Source organism: Prosopis cineraria, unplaced genomic scaffold (assembly GCF_029017545.1).
Source record: "Prosopis cineraria cultivar Desert tree isolate PC_DT_omini unplaced genomic scaffold, ASM2901754v1 PC15, whole genome shotgun sequence".
In the NCBI taxonomy this organism is placed as follows: Eukaryota; Viridiplantae; Streptophyta; class Magnoliopsida; order Fabales; family Fabaceae; genus Prosopis; species Prosopis cineraria.
In genome coordinates this window covers 736,288-750,165 of record NW_026555346.1, presented here as the reverse complement: position 1 = coordinate 750,165, position 13,878 = coordinate 736,288, and the positions used below count along the sequence as shown (strand labels likewise).

At 36.0% G+C, this 13,878-nt stretch overlaps 1 protein-coding gene across 4 annotated transcripts in view; it reads left to right on the top strand.

The window, feature by feature from the left end:
* Positions 1-13,878, top strand: part of LOC129294403 (anaphase-promoting complex subunit 1) — a 46,030-nt gene that overhangs the window by 20,536 nt on the left and 11,616 nt on the right. For 2 of the 4 annotated variants that reach the window (XM_054932745.1, XM_054932746.1), the window contains exons 17-29: positions 2,521-2,661; positions 3,655-3,735; positions 5,046-5,117; positions 5,299-5,370; positions 6,745-6,838; positions 6,926-7,005; positions 7,176-7,229; positions 7,348-7,425; positions 8,574-8,695; positions 8,783-8,943; positions 9,436-9,512; positions 9,597-9,710; positions 9,798-9,899. In XM_054932745.1, the coding sequence (XP_054788720.1) occupies positions 2,521-2,661; positions 3,655-3,735; positions 5,046-5,117; positions 5,299-5,370; positions 6,745-6,838; positions 6,926-7,005; positions 7,176-7,229; positions 7,348-7,425; positions 8,574-8,695; positions 8,783-8,943; positions 9,436-9,512; positions 9,597-9,710; positions 9,798-9,899 (1,248 nt within the window). Of the gene's footprint in view, positions 1-2,520; positions 2,662-3,654; positions 3,736-5,045; positions 5,118-5,298; positions 5,371-6,744; positions 6,839-6,925; positions 7,006-7,175; positions 7,230-7,347; positions 7,426-8,573; positions 8,696-8,782; positions 8,944-9,435; positions 9,513-9,596; positions 9,711-9,797; positions 9,900-13,649; positions 13,854-13,878 lie in introns of those variants that run through there. The other 2 variants (XM_054932748.1, XM_054932747.1) reach the window with 2 other exon arrangements.

The following is a 13,878-nucleotide window of genomic DNA, read 5'->3' as shown; positions in this document are numbered from 1 at the left end:
AGAACTTGTTCTTTATTAATCTCTTGTTCCCAAGTCTGAGATTCACCTATACTCTCCTTCTGAATTGTAGAATTGGGGTAAAAGGGCATATCTTTATAAAAAGTAGCATCAAGGCTTACAAACATGTGTTTGGAAATAGGATCAAAACATTTGTATCCCTTTTGAGTAGGGGAATAACCAAGGAATATGCATTTTATAGCACAAGGTCCAAGTTTACTAGATTGATAGATGTGAACAAAGGCTGTGCACCCAAAGACACGAAGAGGAATGTTGGTTTCAATATGAGATGTGGAGAAAACACTTTGCAATTTTTGGAGAGGAGTATCAAAAGACAAAATACGACTGGGCATTCGATTGATTAGATAGATTGCAATTCAGATCACATCCCCCTAATAAAACTTTGGGACATTATGGGTGAACATGAGGGCCCTAGCCACTTCAAGAATATGTCTATTTTTTCTTTCTACAATCCCGTTTTGTTGGGGTGTATGGGCACAAGTGCTTTGATGGACAATGCCATGCTTGTGAAGGAAGGTACTCAAGACTTGGTTAAAATATTTAGGACCATTGTTGGTATGTAGAACTTGGGTATTTGTGTTGAATTGGGTTTTTATCATGGTAAAGAAATTGATACATACAGATGTAGTCTCAGACGTGTCTTTTAGGAGATACACCCAGCAAACACGAGTATGATCATCGATGAAGGTCATGAATCATTTTGATTTGGTGTAGTTTGGGATACAGGATGGACCCTATAAATCACTATGCATGATAGCAAATGGTTTGGTGGGTGTATACGGTGTTCTAAGAAATGATGTTTGTTGGTGCTTTGCCAGTTCACACACTTCACATTTGACATCATGGTTGGTAGGCAAAGGTTTGGGAACAAACGAGATAAATAATGAAAATTAGGATGCCCCATCCTCGTGTGCCGTAACAGAATATTTGTGTCTTTAGAGGTCGATATAGAGTTACATACATTAGTGGCTTGATGGTGACTCATTCTAGCATTCTCATGCAAGTAGAGTCCCTTGCACTCTTTAGCACGTCCAATTGTCATACCCAATGATAGATCCTGAAAGACACAATGAGTTGGAAGAAAATTAGCACAACATTTAGATTGCTTTATTAGTTGGCTAACAGACAACAAATTGTATGCTAATTTTGGTACATGAAGAATAGATTCTAGAGTGATAGATTCAGAGATACGAATACTCCCTTTCCCTGCAATAGGAGTAAGAAACTCATATGCAATTTTGACTTCTAAATTTCCAGTACATGGAGTATATGTAGAAAATAATTGGTGGTTATTGGTCATGTGATCTGATGCTCCAGAGTCAACAATCCACAATGTTTCAGCCCTTGATGTTTTTAAGGCTTGAAGAAAATTATCTCTTTGTGCCAAGAAGCCAGAGACTGACTGTGAAATCTGAATGACACATATTGCACCAGATTCAACAACTTTTGATGACAATTTTGCAAGCTTCATCATCCATTGTCGAAAGCTTATGAGAAAATGGGTACAAATCAGATCAAGAAGACCAAGACATACCACTTTTAGGATTAGAAGCCCTATTTCCCTTAGGAATTTCTGGGTATTTGTGTTCTTTAGGTCCAATTTGTTCTGATAGTACACACATTCAACGAACAAGGTGAAGGCTTGGAAGACCCACAACAGTAAAATGCTGAGACCAGGTCAGAAATGGTCCATCATTGCCAGAACAAGTCGTCATTGCCGGAAACAGCTCCCCATGCGCCGCCACGCCCTCGGACTCTCCCTCTGACACAGACTGGACGAGTGGCGCATGTGACTGCCACACCTGTTAATGGACGCCAAACTTTGGGGTTGCATCGATTGGAGGTCTCTGGTCCTTCCTTGGCTGGCGGTGAGATCCAACAGCACCTCTCATCCACCATTAGGGTTTTGTCCATCAACTACTAGTCTGAAACTATGCCATGCGACAGAACAAAAAACGAGCAAGGGTTCTGATCTAATGTGCTCTAATACCATGTGGGGTTTTTGAGAGAAGAAATATGATTTTTCATTGATGATAATAGTAGGATAAGGAGACTATATATACACACAAAGCTAGGAGACCAGCAAGTAAATGGCAAATAAATACTAATAATTCTAATAAATCCTATTAACTCCTAATAATCAGATAAGAATATTTACAATAAATACAACATCTTCACAATACTCTTTGCAACCATTCTTGCTTCTTTGGAATTTACTTCTTTTGTCAGTAGAAGGAAATCAACTTTGACAACTATGTTGCTTGTATTAGATGGATTTATATTCTGCCCATGTGATGACATATTATGGATTCTAATTTGTTGGCTGTTTGATTTATAAGCTGGATGAAGCAAAGAATTTAATGGAAAAAAATTATAGACGAAATATGTTTTTTGTTTACTGTTGTCTCTTGACAATAAAAGTTATAGAAAGAGACAATTAATACTGAGAATAATAAAAACCAGATGGCCGCTTAATGATGCATGTGATCTCTTTCTTTTCAGGGGAAAATGTCAAGAACATGGATAATATACAATAAACCTGAGGAGCCAAACTCTATTCATGCTGGACTTCTCCTTGCTCTAGGATTGCATGGATACCTGCGTGTCTTGAATATTACAGATATATATCAGTATTTTTCTCAGGTTCTGTTTTTCAACTGTTTTCTTGGTTATCTTAAATATTAATTTATTTACTTCTTTATATTGATGGGATTGCTTAATTTACTGTTGTGCACATTGGAGAAAGACTCATCTTGAACATCTCTGGAAACAATTTGAGTTGACTATCGGATATGACTAGAATTCCACATTGCATACGTACGGTGAAGAAGAACTGTGAAAACTTGTTATTATTCTATTGAGTAGCAGAATCCAGATGCAGGATTTGACTAGATGGATTTTCAGATTTCTCAATAGGCTTAAAAGAGAATCTACTTGCGTCCCATTTGGTATTTAGAATGAAATGGAATGAAGAAACTGATTCTGTGGCTGAAAAATGTCTTTTGTTCTAAATTGTAGTTGCTCTGAATTATTTGGTGCTGTAGTAGTGGATAATCTTCAGAGGTTGATGGTCTAGTCATTTGCTAAATTCTTGGACAGCAAATTTCCAAGACCTAAACCTCTAGACCTTTCAACTAAGAAGAATATGCGCTCCTCTTTTCCCCTAAGCTGGACAGAATAAAGCCTCTGTTATCTTTCTCTCAATTCTCTCCAGCAGAATTTGAAATTTGAAAGATATGAATCTAAAGAATATCATGAATCTTGGGAATTGAGCAGGGATAATACAACAATTATCTTAGTTTTGATATTTAATGGATTATGTTTGTGCCATATGCACCCACCATATCTTGGTTTTCAGTATCTTGTTCTGATGGCCTTTCTATGTGTATCTAATGAGCTAATCTTTCTAGCATCTAACTACAGGATTCAAATTGGCCCACCTTTTTTTCCGGATAAATGCTGTAACTGACACTTTTAAAGGGAACTTATTTTGATGTTTGGAAAATAGTGCATGTTAAGTGAAATCTAACAATTATTGAACTTGGTGCCAAATCTTCCATCTTTTCCTTCTTATTGTTTTATTATAATCTCTGTTTTACTGTTTGACATAAATTTTTTGTCACTTCAAATTCCTAGGAGCATGAAAGCACAACCGTAGGGTTAATGCTTGGTCTGGCAGCTTCTTATAGAGGTACCATGCAACCAGCAATATCAAAGGTGATAAATTATGCTACTCTCCCACCCAATTCCAAAGAAAAAAGCATTTATGGAAGATCCTGGTCCACAGACAAATGATAACCTTGTAGCATTGAGTGTGATGGAAAAGATGTTTATAACGGTTGTAGATTACTTTATAATTGTTGTGTTGAAGAATTGTTTAAACTAAGCTTGAAATATACATGATCCTCACTTCTCAGTGACATTCTTCCATCCAGGCATCTACTAATTTTGTAAGTGCATTGATATTGTTTCTTCATGTTTGTTATGGCCGTCCTGTGTAGAAACATTTCCCAAAATCAATGCTACAGATTTGCTAAATTCTTGCAGTATCATCTCAATATTTTTTAGTATGGGACTATATTCTGATCGAGTACACATTAAACTGAAGTGCTTAAATGAATGAAACTAACTAATCAACTACGTTAAGACTTTAAGCTCATAGTAATTTGTGACTGAAATGCATGACTTTTTTAATGCTCAGAAGAGTTGTAAATATTCTAGGTGCTTCTAGGGCTCCCCTAATGTTGCTATGTGTTGATCTGATTGATTCTTTGTGAGTATTGAGAATTGTTAGGTGGTTTAGATAAAGAATGTGTCTGGAAATTACACTTCTTGGCATGAAATGACAATGAACTGGGGAAATCATGAAAATGCTTGGATGATCATAAAAACTTCCATTGTTGAGGTCAATATGTTCTCATGGGTTGCGTTGTTTTTCTCTTGTGCATGTTAAGCACTTATGACTTGTCATATTAATGGAAAACACTTACAGTTGTCAATTGAGTCTAATGAAACTAAAACAGTGGCATCTGAAAATGGGGTCTTACAGTAGAAAAATGCTGATCGGTTTAACATTATCAACTATTCTGAATCATTGATGTGTCTAATTGATGATAAATTAATAAGGAAATTCTGTTTCCTTTGGAACATTCACCATGTTATTTGTCATCTCAATTTAATGCTTATTCTACCTAATACAATCTTATCAAGTGAATATTTTTTAAGTCTCTGCTAAAATAAGTTAAGATTAAATTTAAATAAGGTGACATTGTAGTGGAATATTAAATTTCAATTGTGGTGGGGTTCAAAATTGGACTTTCAAATTGCTCGTTTGGATTCCCTACCCTTCTCCCTCCTCACAGTGCATATGCATACAGATGATTGTTTTCTACATGCACATAAGTGCACAACTATTCAAGCTCACATTGTTTTGTTTCTATTGTGGAGTGCATAACTTCATCACCTTTCACACTTTCCCCCTTTCATACATTTTATAATGTTCTGAATTGATTAAGCACACTTTTCAGAGCCTTCATGTTCATATTCCTGCCCGGCATCCATCTTCCTACCCAGAGTTAGAGGTTCCAACTCTCCTTCAGGTATTTTCCTTTGTCCTGCTGTGATTATACAATTGAGAGTTGAGACTTGAGAAAAGGAGACGTGATTTATTCTTCAATAAAAATTCAGCTTGTATACAATAGTATATTCTTTATTAATATTAATTATTATTAATATAGCACCCTGATGATTATTTTTCAACTTGCCACCTTTTGTTTCCAGTCGGCAGCCTTAATATCAGTGGGTTTTCTGTACGAAGGTTCAGCACACCCACAGACTATGCAGATTTTAATGGTACATATGCTTATCGCCTTCTGTTCTTGAAAAAAATTGAAGGTTTCCGTTCCCCCCAAAGTTATGAAATTTTTATGTCATCAAGTTGGAAAAGTGTAAATGGATATTGTTGTAGCTGGTGCTGTTTGCACTATCCACAAGTCTATTTCTTCTTTGGATTATTGAGTCAATCTTTATCTATTGAATTCGTGTTTCTCTTGAGTATGCTCATTACATAGCATGTATTTCAAAACTGATTGTTATATTCATTGTATGAAAACCCGGACCGGACCGGACTGGCCAGTTTAGCCCATGAATTGGTGACCCGGTATCTTTTCCGGGCTGGGTTTCCACCTAAATTAGCTAGCCACTGACCTAGTCTGACTCGAGGTCAACCTGGTAGCCGGGTCACTTTTGAAATTTTTTTGTTTTTACTTTTTTTTTAAATTGTAAAAACTAAATAAAAAGTAAAAAATTCAACTTGAAAATTTAAAAAGCGGGGCAATGGAGGGCAAGGCAATTGAACTAAATTTCACTGTCTGTAGTTTGAATTTCGAATAGAGGGCCTTAATTGTAAATTTGAACTTAAAAGATTCAGTATTCTTTTAAGTTAATTGTGCCTTAATTGTTTTAATCTTCCTTTATTTGCTGTTGTTCATTTGTCTAATTGTTGCTTAGCATTTATGAATTATGACTCTCATTGTTGATGATTTTAGTGGTAGTGATGATTGGTTTTGGACTTTTTAATGATTGAAGGGTTGTAAATTGTAATTGTAAAAATGAATATTTAGAAAGTTGCATTTTATTATTGTTAGACTTTTGGATGGTTGTAATTCTATAATTATTGTTGTATTTGTATCTTGTATTATAGATTAATCTTGGATTTGTTTGAATATTTTTATGATTGATGTCTTTTTATTTAAATTGTATTTTTTTAATCATTATCGGTTTGCCCTTCGGGTTGTCCCCTGGTTCAATCCATGTTGAACCACTAACCCGTAACCTATTGGCTTGAGCAGTTCAATGACTAGTCCGATCTTTAGTACCTTGGTTGTATTTACTCAACTCTTTTGATTAATGTCATTTGGGTTTCACTCATTCCTTTTCCTCTTTCTATTAAATTCAATTAGCTTTTGGTGTCGGAGGTTCAATTTATCTGCATCATCCACAGGAGTTTTTAGTCAATTATTAAAAGATGTAGTTTGCTTGGCATGACTGTCTTTGGGTGGCTCATGGAGATCCTATTTGTTAAACCTGCCTCAACAGAAGAAAATCAAATGGCTTTCATGATTGAACTTAGTTCTGCAGAGATGCATTTTCTACCCTAATTTATCATTTGAGGGCTGTTTCTTTAATTCCCTATATTTGGTATTGAACTACATGTCATATTTTTAGGGTGAAATTGGCCGCAGAAGTGGAGGTGACAATGTTCTTGAGCGGGAAGGCCATTCTGTTTCTGCAGGATTTGCCCTTGGTCTTGTTGCCTTAGGTATAAATGCTTAAACAATTAACAGCTCTTGGGTTGCGTTTAATTTTTTTTCATTTCTTTTTTTAAACTGAGTTATGTTGTCTGAAGGGCGGGGAGAAGATGCACTTGGTTCCATGGACACATTTGTGAATCAACTATTTCTTTTCCTTGGTGGCAAAGTTTACTGTGTATGCTGCTAATTTCTTGAATTCTCCACTCCTTATCTTTCCTTGATGAAAACCCAAAATTTCTTTCTCCATTTTGCATAGTCTAAGTGAAAACAATATTTTAATCTACCATTAGTGCATTAAATTTACTTTATTTCTTTCCACATGACATTATTAACCTTTTGCATCAGGAAGGATCTCATTTCTCAACACTGGCAATGGATGAAAATCGCAGTTCAACGCAGGTTTTGTAAACTCTCTCTCTCTCTTTAAGCATAATGAATCAACTGAACTAAAGTGTGTTATTTTTTTTGGTTGAAATTCTTGCCAAATAACTATTATTGACACCTTTTTCCCTTGTAGATGATGGATGGAACAACTGTCAATATTGATGTCACTGCACCTGGAGCTACAATTGCTTTAGCGTTGATGTTTTTGAAGGTATTTCCAGCAAATCCACTCTATATTAAGTATCTAGAGCTCTTGATGAGAAGTTTATTTTAATCTCTAGCCTTAATTATTGTGATGAATGGCTTGAGTTTTATGTTGACTAGGAGTTCCAAGTAAGAGAGGATTAATGCAAACCTCAATAATAGGTTGGAGAGTTTGAAAGTCTCTCATCTACGATTTGTAGATGATACCATTCTTTCCCTTCCTGATAATTGATAGATGTATTTGATCTCTGCATCAATCTGTTCAAATGTGTGTTGGTTGGGAGTAATAGTCAGGATAAATTCTTGGGTAATTTAGTCAAGTTGGCTGTTTTGGCAGTGGTATAATGTCCTAAACTTATTCCTTCATTTGGCAATCTGTATGCTGAGTCCTTTTTGGATTCTCTTTTGTGTAGTGTTAAAAAATATTAGAGAGTTAGAAAGAGGCTTACTTGTGGCAGGAAAACCTTAATTCAGGCTTGCTTTTCTTGTTTCCATTAAATTATCTTTCTTTGTTTAAGATTGTGGTGGGGTTGGCTAAGAAGATTGACGAGATTATATGGGACTCCTTGGCTGTGACCTATCATTACGTGTGATTATCTCCACTATAGCAAGAAAAAAGAAAAGAAAGAGCAAATCCACTAACAAATACTAAAAAAAAGTATTTCTACATTTATATTGTCCAAAACAATGATTTTTATATGCTGCATGACAGAAAGCAACTTCATAGAAGTTGGAATATGAGGAAACAGATATGCCTAGATACCTTTTATTTTCTATGGATGAAAGATCTAATTGATAGAGAAAGAACTGGGGTCTTGGGGTGGTGAGAGTAAAAGAGATTGCTTGGTTAGTTGGGAGATATGTTGTAGGTTGAAGGATGATGGAGAATTGGGTTCAAGTACTTTGGTATTTAACACCATCTCCCTGGTGGCTTAATGCTTTGGTTTTGGAGCATACTTCTTTGTGGGATTAGGTGATCAGGACTCAATGTGGTGCTGATTGGATGAGATGCTAATCTTAGGATTGGTGGAACTCAAGCAAGGCCTTGATAGTCCATCTCTTAAAAAGCCATTTATCAATTTGCCTTGTCTCAATCTAAGACTTTCTGTAGATTTGCATGAAGATGTTGTGATTTTGGCCTGTGATTTTTCATAGACAGGATCAGAGGCTATCGTGTCAAGGCTTTCAATTCCTAATACCCGGTTTGAGTTGCAATATGTGAGGCCAGACTTCATTATGCTTCGTGTCATTGCCCGAAATTTAATAATGTGGAGCAGGTTTGTGCAGTTTTTTGACTGTTTGCAATAATTTGAATTTGATTGTCAATCTTTTGATCCATTTTTTTTATGGTTGTTCTTCTGTAGTGTTCATCCCTCAAAAGATTGGGTTGAGTCCCTGATTCCCCAGATTGTCAGAAATGGTGTAGAAGTCCTTGGAGATGATGTAAATGACATTGATGATATGGATGCTGAGGCTTTTGTACAGGCTTATGTTAATGTAGTGGCTGGAGCTTGTATATCTCTTGGTAAGAAAATGCTCTTTGCGGTATTTGCAACAGCTCATACTAGTGTTTCAAATCTCAGTCTCACTAAATGACCTCACAAGTAGTTTATTGCCTGAAGCTGTATTTTAATATTAGAGAGAACAGTTTTGGACAATTATTCTGGATAGTAGTAAAAAGAACAGATGTGCATTGTATTCATCTCGTGGCACATCATTACATATGTTAATATAACGCTCATGAATGGTTTTATTTTGTAGTTCTTAGCCTCTAATATGCTCCTCATGTAAAGGCTCTTTGTGTTCTCCGCAAACAAATCATGCGCCCTGACTAACGATAATCTTTAATTGAAACTTGATTGGAGAGTAGAGCAGGGGGGATTGAAATCTTAGTTGCTTGGTTGTAAAGGCACTTTAATACCTTGTCCAGAACCTATTCAGCATAAAAGCTCAAGTTGTTACGAGAAAGCCCAGACAGGTTTTGTTGCACAGCTGTTAACATTGTTAATCATGGCAGGGCTGGTGTTTGCTGGAACAAGAAATGAAAATGCGCAGGAGTTACTTTATGATTTTGCGATGTACTTTCTTAATGAGGTCTGTACATGATATTATTAGTTATGATTAGGGTTAATTTTATTCCCTTACAGTTTTTTAGTTTTACTTTTTTAATCCTTGCAGATCAAGCCTATTTCCTCCACAAGAGGAAATTCTTTGCCAAAAGGGCTGTCCCGATACATTGATCGTGGCACATTGGAGATATGCCTTCATCTCATCGTTCTTTCCCTCTCTGTGGTATTTGCAATTCCCTCCTTCCACCGAAACTGGCAGATTATTGAGATTGTGGTTAAGGCTCTTATCACTGATACTTATGCATGCCAGGTGATGGCTGGGTCTGGACATTTACAGACCCTTCGTTTGCTGAGGTTTCTGAGGAGCAGAAATTGTGCTGATGGGCAGTCTAGTTATGGCATTCAGATGGCAGTAAGTTCTAGAAGTTGTTATATGTAACAATTTTTCTAAACGTAATCTCTCTCATGTATGGACTTGATTTACTCAGCTAGGAATTAGGGAGTCCAGATTGTCATTTGAGTGACGAAAAATTGGTGCTAAGGAGTTGATTTGTACATAGGAACATCAGGATCTAATTTAAGTTTTGTCCCCCAGTCACCAAAAAAAAAAAAAGTAATCTATGTGATGTAACACAGAACAGACAGAAAAAGGGAGATGAAGGAGAATGAGAAACAGAGAGATGAGGAAAGGGAGAGAGGGGAGAGCAGAACGTGCACAGAGGGAGCTTTCAGAAATTAACCCATAATATTCATTCATTAAGCAAAGTCCCCCACTACAAGTGCCACTTAGTCTATTTAAACTAAGCTCTAGTGTCTCATAAGGAAACCTTAATAACCCATCCATATAAAGCCAATGTTCAGATTTCCTCTTACAAAATATTGAAAATAACACAAAAAGAAGCTACCACCTAGGTAGCGTTCTTACAAAATAAAGTAAAATGCAATAATAATAACAATCTACTAGCCTAGCTTTCTTCAAAATATATTATTCTTATATTTTATCATTTTTCCCTTGCTTGATGGAACTCTCCTTCAAAGGGCAAAAAGTTGATGTAACTCCACTAAAGTGTGATGTAGGGTATCCTTCGAAGTAGCAGCTAATCTAGAGATCCTTTCCAGTTTCCAACGTACAAGATAATGGAAAATGACTGTGTAGAGAGAAAGCAATCTGATCATAATGATTTGGAAAACCTTCTCAATGAACATGGTAGTTGTATAGGTTGTTTTCAAATGGGAGAACAATATGTTCTTTCATAACCAAAACAACATTTGCAGTAAATGGAGTGGCATGTGGATGATTTGAAGTAGGAATCTAATGAAGTTTGAATATTGCTCTTGTCAAGATCTTGAACTTGATAAATCTCTGAGGCCCACGACTCAAGATCTTTGACCACCAATTTGAAACCTTGATTCAATTCAAGACTCATGCCTTCATATTTCATGGAGATTTCTTTTGAATCAACCTCCTTCTCTTGTTTCTTAATAACATTTGTACTAGCCTCAATCACTGCCTTGACTTCTTCCATAGCTAAGCTTCCAATTTTAGGACCACCAATGCCGTTAGTATCTTTTTTTTTTTTTGTATAACTGACATAGGTGAAGACTTTTTGATGAGAGTACTATTTTCTAGTGCCATAAAGTTATCATGATCCTCTCTAGGTCTTGAAAAAGTTTTTCCCACCCAAACACTTGAGAGCTTTTAAGATTTCATCAACCTTACTATTCATATACTCCTTGAGCTCTTGAAATTTTTTATCCCCATATTCCTTATGAGCCTTGCGAGATTCCTCAAGGTAACTATTAGTAATGCGACATGATAAACACAAACTAAACTGTCACAAATGATTTCTTGCACATAAGATAGGTGTGAATTGAAGGAACTATGTGAAACATAGAAAACAATGAAAAAAACAGGTTCTGAGAGGGTGGCCTTACCAACGCAGCTTTAGAAGCCTAAAAGATGAAATTTTACCCCAAACTAAGCTTTAGATAATGATTCAGGTCTATCAAATTGGTTAGAACAGGGGAAACCTCGTAAAACACCACAAAAAATGCAGAAAATCATGTTTTGGAGGCTTTTGCATGATGGCCTGTGGGGCGCGTGAAACCCACGTGTAGGGAACTCCATCGATAGCAGAAAAAGGGAGATGAATGGGAACGAGAAATTAACCCATAATATTCATTTTCTTTCAGCAAAGTCCCCCATTACAAGTGTCCCTTAGTCTATTTAAACTAAGCTCTAATGCCTAATTAGGAAACCATAATAATCCATCCATACAAAGCCAATGTTCAGATTTCCTCTTACAAAATATTAAAAATAATGCAAAAAGAAGCTACCACCTTGGTAGGTTTCTTACAAGCTAAACTAAATAACATTCTACTAGCCTAGATTTCTTCAAAATATATATTATTCTAATATTTCATCACTATGGCATGTGATAGCAGTTGTTCCTTGTCAAATGAGCCATATTTCTATTATTTTCTTAAATGTCACAAGGTATTAGAGCCATCTTTGACAAGAGAGTAGCTTTCAATATCTTGTATTCAAAAGTGGAGCTGCATCTACTTCTCCAAGAGAGCCTTGGCCTACTGTTTTTCCATCATAGCTCCTGTCATTAATCAGTAAATATAGTATTTTTCCATGACTGAAACATTTTTTTGGTGAAACCCTATTGGGCCAGAGATTGTAGAGGATGACTCTAGATGTGTCATTATGCTTTGATTATTGGCTTCATGTTACGTTTTAAGAGATGCATGAGGATGTGAAACTTTTTTTACCATATTCGCATGCCTAGAATGGGACAAGGGGTACTAAAATCATTTTTGGTGATTTTGTGTGGATTGTGAAATTGTTTGGAGTCTTGGTTTTTCCCTCTTGTTTTCAGCAAAGAAAAGAACTTTTTGCGTTAAAATTTTGCCATTTTCATTTGTAGTATTTCTAGTTGAGTTTTAGTTGTAGGTTTCTCGTAGTGCTTGTTGCTCAAGAGGAGTGTGTTAATTGCACAATTTAGTTTTCCGTTATTCAACTTTGAAATAAAAGAAATTGAAGACTTAAGCTCTATATGTTAGATTGAAGACTTATAGAAGCTGTTTTTCGTTACTATGAGATGACATATCCTAACTACTTGGGGGAGGAGAATTTCTGGAAGGATGCTCATGGGAAGTAGGTCAAAGAATTCTGGGAGCTGTTTGTCAAACTAGGACGTCAACAGAGGAAGTTCTGGTTCTATTGAAATATTTGAATTGTGGTGCAGTATCTAGTTGTTTTAATTTAGATGAGTTTTCAATTTTAAACTGGGTGCAGTTTCTAGGGGTTGCAGTCTGGATTTGTCTTTTGTGTTATGAAATTTCTTTTTTCATTTTTTTTCTTTTGAATTACAAAGGGAAGCTAACAACTTGAAATGATGAGGGGGATGGAACCCAGGACCTCCCACTTTACAGAGGAGTCTCCATATCACTATGTCATCAGGGCAGTGGCAAATTGGTTTTTAGTTGTGACAAGTTGAAGCTTATGTGATCAACAACTTGAAATGATGAGGGGGATGGAACCCTCGACCTCCCACTTTATAGAGGAGTCTCCATATCACTATGTGATTAGGGCATTGGCAAATTGATTTTTGTTTATAACAATTTGAAGCTTATGTGACCTTTATTCTAATCTCGAATCTTTAGGTTATCACTATCTAGAGTCTGTTTATTATTATTTAGGAGTCTTAGTTATCATTTATCATTATCTTTTGGAGTTTATATTGTATTGTAGTTACTATCTATTTTCAAATCATATTATTATAAAAAATAAAGGGAGAGGGTTAACCACAGCATGCACCAGTGTGCTGCTTGTACACAAGCTCCCTCATTCACCTTACTTCTGTGCACATATTAAATTTTACAATCTTCATTCCACTGGAGTCTAATCAGTTGATAATGTTTGGCAATATGTATTTGATGGAAAATTGTCTTCAGCTTGTGCTTGTAGTGTGTGTATGTATATACAACAACAACAACAATCCTTTATCCCACTAGGTGGGGTCAGCTGTATGGATTGCAAGACGCCATTGTGCTCTATTATTTACCAAGTTTTTAGGAATATTATTAATTAAGAGATCGCGTTCAACAATTTCCAAGAGTGTTCTCTTAGGCCTTCTTCTACCTCTCTTAACAGGGTTCAAAGTTATATGTTCCACTCTTCTCACTGTTGCCTCCCGCGGTCTTCTTTGTATATGTCCAAACTATTTCAAACGATTTTCTGCTATTTTTTCCTCAATTGGTGCTGCTCTCACTTTTTTGCATACGTGCTCATTTTAAATTTTATCTTTACGTGTATGTCCGCACATCCATCGTAATATTCTCATCTCTGCTACTCTAACTTTATGCTCTTGTTGTCCCGTAGA